Source organism: Pelophylax lessonae (assembly GCF_965119305.1).
Source record: "Pelophylax lessonae genome assembly, chromosome: 1".
NCBI lineage: Eukaryota > Metazoa > Chordata > Amphibia > Anura > Ranidae > Pelophylax > Pelophylax lessonae.
Window position 1 is genome coordinate 109,841,827 of NC_138768.1, and position 9,371 is coordinate 109,851,197.

At 44.8% G+C, this 9,371-nt stretch overlaps 1 protein-coding gene across 1 annotated transcript; it reads right to left on the reverse strand.

Annotated features, from left to right (window-relative positions):
• Positions 1–7,840: 7,840 nt before the first annotated feature.
• On the reverse strand, positions 7,841–8,364 carry SMIM15 (small integral membrane protein 15). Its single transcript, XM_082244235.1, has one exon. The coding sequence runs from the start codon at positions 8,339–8,341 to the stop codon at positions 8,117–8,119; it is 225 nt and encodes a 74-aa protein (XP_082100361.1). The 5' UTR covers positions 8,342–8,364; the 3' UTR covers positions 7,841–8,116.
• Between the last annotated feature and the right edge of the window lie 1,007 nt (positions 8,365–9,371).

The following is a 9,371-nucleotide window of genomic DNA, read 5'->3' on the forward strand; positions in this document are numbered from 1 at the left end:
CTACGAGGACTAGGGAATCCAGAGTTTCTTCGGTTCCTGGGATTTTTCTTAGATGATCTTTGAGCTGCCCCACCAAAAAAACAACATTTCTAGCAACGCATGTATTTGCGATGTTGGGCTGGAACCCCGCTGCCCCTGCCTCATAGTCTCGGCGTAATGTGACCTCCATCTTCTTGTCAATCGGGTCTTTTAATTGACCCATATCCTCAAACGAGAGGTCCGATCGCTTAGATACTTTAGCCAGAGATGCATCCAGCTTCGGCCCTTAGCAGCTGCATATTACATTAATTCTATTAAATTTCAATTTCTAATATATTTTATTTTTTATGGTTCACGTTGGCACGGGGGGATATACAACTAGTATATTTTTCTGACACATTTTTTACTTTCTGCTAAAAAACACATCCATGAAAAAAAAAATGGGATTTTTGACTTACCGTAAAATCCATTTCGCTGATGTTCATTGACAGACACAGCTCCTGACATTCTTAACCACTGGGTTATACAGCCCTCCTACATGAGTGAGACACTAGGCAGAAAGGAAATATGGCTACACTCATGGGCAGTCCCAGGGGGTATACTCCCTCTCTCTGCTATAGGCACTCAGTTTAGTTACAAGCAGTGTCAGAAGAATTACAACTCCACAGAGGGGTTGATGCTGCGTCCGTCATTGAACATCCGAGAAATGGATTTTACGGTAAGTCACAAATCCCATTTTCTCTTTCGTTCATTGACAGACACAGCTCCTGATATTGTTAACCATTGGGTCGTCCCAAAGCAGTGTAAAACATGACGGGTGGTAATAGCGAAAAAAAAATTCCCAAGGCTAAAACTATAGCCAACCAGGTAAACGAAGCTCAACCAAACCAACTGGAGCCCACCCAAAAAAAAAAAAAAACAGCACACCCTCAAAGAGGATCAGGCCCTGCTAAACAGCAGCCTGAAAAACTGATGCCAACACATCCACTTTATAGAACTTTGTGATAGAGTGCCACGATGACCAGTTGGCCACCTTGCAAACCTGCGTCACTGACATCTGTTGACAAAGGCCAGGATGCACTAAGCGCCCTAGTAGAGTGCGCCTTGACAGGGAAAGGAGGAACCTGATCCCTGATGGAATAGGCCTGAATTACCGTCTGTCTGATCCATCTGGAAATGGTCACAGAGGAAGCGGGAACTCTTTACGAGGTCCTTCCGTGGGCACAAATGGAGAGTCTGACTTCCTGAAAGACTCTGTAGGGGCCAGGTACACCCTAATTGCAAGGACCACATCCAAGGCATGCAAGGCAATTTCCTACGATGTTTTATCCTGGGACACAGGGAATGCAACACAATGTCTTCATTCAAATGAAAATCAGACAACCTTCATAAGGAACGACGGACAGGGGAGAAGAACCACCTTATTCCTGTGAATCACCAGGTAAGATGAACGACATGATAACGCCACCAGTGCCGACCCTGTGGGCAGAGGTAATGGCCACCAAAAAAGGCTACCTTCTGGGACAGCGTAAGCAGGGGAATCTCCTGAAGATTCTCAAAAGGGAGGCTTCTGGAGGACCGAAAGCACCAAATTGAGTGTGACCAAAGGTCGTTGGAAAAAGACCGCCAAAGCCGACACCTGGCCCTTGATAGTACTCAAAGCCAATTTCTGTTCAACCCCCCATTGAAGGAACGTCAAGATTCGAGTCACCAAGAAGAAGCGAGGATGAACCCCAAGAGACTCACACCACGCAATGTACGTCTTCCACGTACGATGGTAGATCTTCCTAGAAGTAGATGCTGAAGGAGCCTTGCCCACGGCTCTGGACAAGCCCGCTCTCGACTTGCCAGACCAAGTTCACTTGGATCCACCAGAGAAGGCTCTGAAGGGCTTTGATCCCTTGTCAGTCGCCCGAGGTACAAAAGAAACTTCTTATGAGCCGAGAAAGATGGCCCACGTCTACAATGAGATTCCTTGCCCTTACTAGCCTTTGGAAGAAAGGTACTCCCCCCCCTTGTGAGACCCTTAATGATGTCATCCAGGGTAGTGCCAAACAGGTGATCTCCTTGAAAAGGAAGATTAGTCAAGGTCTATTTTGGAGTCTGGTCTGCAGACCAGCATTTGAGCCAAAAAATACGCAGAGGGATCACTGCTGAAACAGAAAGCCTAGCAACAAGAGGAGCCGCATCCAAAGAGGCATCACAGATAAACTGCAGCCCCTGGACCAACTGGTCCGCTAGCTCAGCAAAAGGCAGGGGGGAACTGCTCCGGCTCCAGGTCACGGCGTAGAAGCTTAGCCCACTTGGTCAGAGCTTGCTACACCAGGGCAATGGTGAATACTGGCCTCAGTGCCGAACCAACCAGTGTGCATATTGCGGGCCACAGCCTCCGCCTTCCTGTCAGCCGGGTCCTTAAAGGCCGAGACTCTTCAACCGGAATCATAGTTGCCTTGTTCAACTTGGAAACCAGAGGGTCCACCACCGGTGGAACAGTCCACTTTTTAAGAAAGGACTCCTCCGAACACCTTTGCCACTCTGGATGGCTTGCGAGTGCCAAAAGGGGACCAACGCCTGCTGCGTCCTCCATCTTTAAGGTCTCACACACAGATACAATCAGTGCATCCATCAGTGCCTTTTGGTGCGTGGCTACAGGAGTGGCAGAATCATCCTCACTATCTGAGAACTCAGGGTGCATGGTCGCAGACCCATCAGAGTGATCCACGTCCGCAGCAGCTGAATCAGATTCAGGATCTGAGGAGACTGATGAGGCAGGGGAAGGCAGGGGGGCGCCATGAGTCAATAGGGAGACCGCACAAAAAAAGGTGTAAAAACACTGCTAAGGGACACCCCCCACCGTTCCGGCAGCACCACCCGGTCTCCAGTAACAGAGCAGCAATCGATCCTCAGCAGAGATGGAGAGGACCCCACCAGACACACCACCCAATAGAAACAAGCACCAGCAGCCACCAGGATAATCTGCACTCCAGGTGCGGCGATCAGGAAGTGAAAAGATCCAGGAGTCAGCACCAGGGGATGAGGAAGGGCTCCCACTGCCAAAATCCCTGCCCAGAGGGCTCTACTATCATGGCTGCCGCTATTTTCAATGGCAAACCCCTGCAAAATGGCTGCCGGACTACACAAACATGGCCGCTATGTATTGAGCACACAAGCTACAAGAAAATGGCGGCCCCATGAGGCTCCCAGGACGGATCCCCAGGCCTCAGAATACGGCACAGGTAGGAGGGGGGGGGCCTTGGAAGGCGCCCCCACCAAGTACAGACCCCCCTCCACAGCCGATCGCCTGGTAGCCAGCGGTATACTCCCCCGCCCCCACCCCAGAAGGTGGATCAAACCACCCCACAGTCCCAGCATAATGAAGGGAGGGGCGGGATAGCCCACAGGGACCACCAGACTGATGATGGAAGTTGCCTAACAGGAAGGAGGAGAACCCGGGGGGGGTCCAATCGTCTCATGGAGGGGCCCATGTCCACCCCAAAACCTTCCAGGGGGAGAGGGGGGACAGTTAATTACCATACCAGGAATCAGGCAGGCACAGCTCCAGACAGAACCTCCTCTCCATCTAAATGGGGGGCCGTGGGCCAGGAGGAACGCTGGACTTAAGCCAAGATGCGGTCTTCTGCGACCTCGTGAGACAATGTTTAATTCGCAGGCCAACCCTATTCCGGCTAGGTCACAGCCGAGCTGAGGTCTGCGTGCGCTCGCTGGCCAGACTGCGGTGACCACTGGATCTAGATTATCCAGCCCGTCGCCCAGTCCAGCAGTTGATTGTAGATCTCACTGTAAAAAAAAAAAAAAACAGGAGAAAAAAAAAAAATCTATCTAAAAAGAAAAAAATTGCTAGAACCAGAGATCCCAGTAAGAATCCTAAAACAGAGAGAGGGAGTATACCGCCTGGGACTGCTCATAGGCGTAGCCAAACATTTTTTCTGCCTAGTGTCCTACTCCTGTAGGGGGCAGTTTAGCCCAATGATTAAGAAGATCGGGAGCTGTGTCTGTCAATGAACGAAAGAGAAAATCAAATTTCTTCATTAATTTAAGCCAATATGTATTCTGCTACATGTTGTTTGTAAAGTGAAATTCCAATAAGAGAATATTAATTGGTTTGCGCAAAAGTTATCGCGTCTACAAACTATGGGATATTTTTATGTCATATTTATTTTACTAGTACTAGTTTTTGGGGACCAGTGACATTAATACAGTGATCAGTGCTAAAAATATGCATCGTTACTGTATTGACACTGGCAAGGAAGGGGTTATCAGGGGGGCGATCAAAGGGTTAAATGTGTTCCTAGGGGGTGCTTACTGTGTGGAGGATGGCCTGACCTGGGGAAGACAGAGATCCCTGTTCCTGTTTAGCAGGAACACAAGATCTATATCTTCTCCCCTGACAGACCGGCAATCTGCCTTGTTTACAACAGACCGGCAATCTGCTGTTCTGCCTCTCGGGAACACTCGGAGCATCCCGGTAGACATTGCGTACGCCAGATCCACTGATTGGCTTGCGCACGGCCCCAGACAAGGAAGAAGCAGCATACAGGCATGTCACTTTGCGCAGCCAGGCTTCCCTGCTGCAGTGAATGTGTGGGGTGGTCCGGAAGCGGCTAATGTAGAAATGTTTTGTCTTTAACAAGTTTAGCTCCTTGAACGTACATTGTACGTCCAAAGAGTGAACCCTTAAGCACAAGCGAATGGCAGCAGTAGCTGATGTGTGTGAGGTATGAAAGTCAGTGGAGACATTTTTTTTTTTTTTTTTTTTTTTTAGCCATAACACTCATTGCCCCACACACGTGTATGTAAACTGCAGTCACACCAAACGGGACATATCGTCATGAACATCAGAGTGAGGACAATAATTCTAGCATAAGAGCTCCTGGGTTACTCTGAAATGATGAGTTGTAAAAGCTTTTAAAGTGTCACCTATTGAGATTTTTGGGTATCCTAGTTTTTTTGCATTATCACGGGCACATTTTAAAGATTTGGCATTTTGGGTATTTACTTAATGCAACCTTATCTTTTATATATTTTTTTTTCACAAAAGGAGTATTATATTGTGTGTGTGTGTGTGTGTGTGTGTGTGTGTGTGTGTGTGTGTGTGTGTGTGTGTTTGCATAAAATTTCCTTTTATTATACTTTCCTGGAAGTTTGCGTAAATATGTGAAAAAAACATTTGAAACGATCATAAAAATGTATAATTTCCTGGGGGGGTTTACGTACATTTATTGCCAAAAATAAAGTAGCAAATGTGGGGGGAAAAAAAAATTAAAACATTTGCTCTAGAGCTGAACGGGTTAAACAGTTTTTTTTAGAATTGTAAAAATTGTAATCATCTCAGCTTTCCATCTGAAGTTATGCTGGAGGCATTGGATGATACTGTGACCATGCAATGTGAACAGGGTGTTTACTTGCTTTGACCACCTCTAGTTTGTAGTTCACTCTGTCTCCTTGGCCTCTCTGCAGTGGGTGACCATGGCTTATTCCTGCTGTGAGCTGGAGAAAAGTACACTAACTTTCTACAGTGACAACTTTTTCTATTTGTAAGTTTGGATACATTAATGCGAAAAGTAGGTCATGTTTTCCAGCACACTGCAGGTTATTAGTGGCTTGGTGACAGCAGTATAGTATGGTCAGAAAATCTGACACCTTCACAGATTAGATATTAAAATCTTTACAAGAACATAAAAGAAGAAATTGAACTTTTATCAACACAAATTCTGCTTAGATTCTATATACATTTTTTATTACAATACATTTTAATGGCATTTATTCCTAAAAAGTCTGATAGCACCTCAAAAGAGGTCAGTAATTAAGGTATCAACTCTCCTCATCTCAGCTACCTTTGATTCATAAGCAGGAGGCCCTTAAAGGGACCCTGCTAGGTCCCTAAAATAATCCAAATACCAGTACACTGCAAGAGAAGAGATGTTAAACTCCCCTCTACAGTGGCCCATGCAAGTTACTTTCTTCTATTCTAGTGCTACAGCCTCTGTCAAGGTATTAATCTTTGGACACGTCTAGGAGTGCCATATTCCTGCATATCCCACTGCTGTGCCATAGGTTCCTTCTGCTGACCATTACAGAACTCATCAGTGGTCCAGGGCTGAACCATGAATGCCAGAGACCCTGTTCAAGGCTGCAGACCTTGAATGGTGGAAAGGTAGGAAATACAGATGTAGAAGTTATTGTAAGAGCTCTGCTCTTGCAGGATACTGGTATTTCAATTTCGGTTTAGGGACTTAACCATCTCTTTAAAGGACACCTGCCTATGCATAAAGATGATTGGGATGAGCATAGATTTAAAGGGGATGTTCAGATTTACTTTAAATAGTTTGTGCGGTCCAAGCTGACCCAAAATAACTATTTCCTTCATTGGGCACTCTGTAAAAACAGTCTGTAGCCTCAGCTGCATACAACACTGCATCCGGGTGCAAGAAGAAACCTTCCTGTCTCACACCCGGAACAAAATAGCATCAGTCTTAGCAGTTCTCAGCCATTCATAGGCGGGTTTGAATTCTATCAAAGAAAACAAAGCTTCCTCTGATTGGCCAAGTCAGAGATTTTGACATCAGCCACATTCTGAGGAAGCTTTTAGGTCATTGATAGAATACAAAGTTGCCTATGATGAAAAGCTGAGCACCACTCAGGCGACGCCATTTTGTTCCATATGCGAGACAGAAAGGTCTCGTCTTACACCCAGAACACAGTGATATATACTGTATGGCACATACAGTTTACACCGTACCCGGGTGGACATCAGTTTTAAATATGGACCTGTAGAAATAGGCAAGACACCCTCTCTTTGCAGGTGACTAGTACGTAGTTTTACTTAGGACCTGACAGGGCTCTTTACAAGACGACTCAGTAGCCAGGCTATGGCCATTCAAGCATTTACATATTCTTAAAAAGAACATTACTGACTTCTGTAGATGCAGGCACCGTGGATTAATTCATACCTAAAGTTCACAAGAAAACACTGATAGAATTTAAAGTAGAACTAAAGGCAAAACTTTTTGTTTTGGATAGAGTGGAAAAGAATTGGAACACCTGTCATGTTTTTATTGCTGTCTGTACCCCTGTTAAAGAAGAGCTCCAGTCATACTTGTGTTAAAAGACAGGAGCTACAAAAACTGTAGCTGCTGACTTTTAATATAGACATTCACCTATGCCAGGATCCAGCGATGTGCTCACCCAACCTGCTCTTTCCATTGGTTTTCTGCCCCCAGCATCTCAACTGTGGGCACCCAGGTGTGACAGCTGGCAGCTGTACAGCCAGGTGCCCACTGCGCATGCAGCTGCGCTGTGTGAATTGTCCCGCAGTCTTCTGGGACCTGGTGATGTGTCTCAGACGTCTGCATGGAGGGAGGAAGGAAGAACGTCTGCTCGTTTCAGGGATTTCCTTTTACTTCTTTTTGGCTATGGGGACAGAAAGGCAAATCTCTGAAATGGTACACAGATGGCAAAAAAAAAAAACTATTTGATAGAGCAAGGGAGGATTACAATCTCTATCCAAACATTTAAAAAAAAAAAAAAAAAGCTTTGACTTTAGTTCTACTTATGTCTAGTCTCCTAGCTCACTCTTCCAGAGCTGCTATATTCTAGCCTAGGAAATGTTGAAGATAGACGATACAGGTTTTGCTTTCATCATTCCTTTGTACCTGCAGCATGGCTTGGATAGAAAAAGAAGGATCCAGCAACTAACACAACAGTATGTTGTTGCCCGAGATCTTTCAAGTCCAGTTCATGCTTGCCACTTTTATTTACTAAACCAATTCCCTGATGTAGAAAATAATTTCCCATAGACAGCACAATGCACCTTTTAAATAAATTACTACCTACAAATGGAAGAGTTAGATCTGATTTATGTATGCAAACTTTACGACAGAGAAAGCCAATGCAGCTGAACAGTAAACTCACAAAGTATTAAAAATAAAGACCAGTAAATCATATCATTAGTATTCAGGAAAAAGGATAACATGTTATTTGTGCAGTGACAATTGTTTAAAATGCTGCTAACAGTATCCAAAATTGGTCGGACATTCCACAATTATTAGAGGAAAATATGTATAAAAAGCGTCTTTAGTTTTTGAACAGTTTTTGATGTTACTAGCCCGTGTTACGCTCAGTCTTTCTTTGTTCTCTTTGCTTTTGCAATGTTCTCCTGTCGTTTTTGCTTCTTCTTCTGTTCCCGTTCCTTGGCCTCAATCATTTTAGCCAGTTTCCAGGACAGTACTGCACTTGCGATGAAGAGCGGGGTGAGGGCCAGGATCACCGTTGTAAGAAAACCATATGGGTCCTTGGCAGCCCATTCTACTATGTACTCAGCCCAGGCCTTTATATCAATCATGTCTTCAGCAGAATGTCACTGGGGAGAGAGATCAGAGACCTCAGAACTGTGGCATCACAAGGCACTCTTCAATCATCACACATTTTATATTTTTAACTCGGGGCAATAGAAAACAAATGGAGATTTGTACAGTTTCACCCAAACAATAAAGTGAATATTGTGCTTTTTGTTATGTACTTGAAGTGTATATGAACCCAAGAACAAAATGTGATATACTGCTGTTTACCAGTCCTTAGATGTGATGGCCGCATTAGCCTTTTTTCTTTTTGGCTTTTTCCTTTATTTTCACCTGGTAAAACTGCCAATAACACACTCTTCCAAGGGTGACAAAGTTTGAATGCCTTTAGAAACCATGGGTCGACCATTACCTTCCCCCTGACTTCGATAACGCTTTACTACTACCACGAATAGCCTTATTTGTAACTTTGTTTACTCAGATACTAGACCTATACCTCCTCTTCTCTTGGTGACCTTCCTCTTTGCCCTTCACCCCTTCTTCCTGAACTACCTTTCTCCTCTTTCTTAACTACCCCCTTCTTTACATCCTTTCTCTTTCACCTTTTAGCTCTTCGCTTTTAGATGTAAACCTCTCAGCCTCAACCAATGTATCTGCTCAACATGCTGAGGCCGGTCATCCCCCTTTAACTGTAATCCCCCTAAGTTCAAGCTTTCGAACGATTTCAATGTTTATCCTACATTTTATCTTTTACTTGTTTCAGGGACTCTTAGACACCTGTTTCTTGATCTCGGAGTAACTGACTGGAACCCTCGGTAACTAGTCGTTGTTTATAGGAATCACATTGGTTCCTGGAATCCACTGATCTCTAAACTCTCAAGTGTCCCTGAACTAACCCATACCAAGTAGCCTTACAATGTCTTTATTCATTGTTTTTTTCTCTTTCTTCTATAGGTTTCATTTTTTGTTACAAAAGGGCTGCACCCCTACCTCTGCATTGAGTTATTATACGACTACTGTCTCCCCCCTAACCTGGGGGAAGGCTTCTCTCTAATGTATCCTATTGTGATTTAT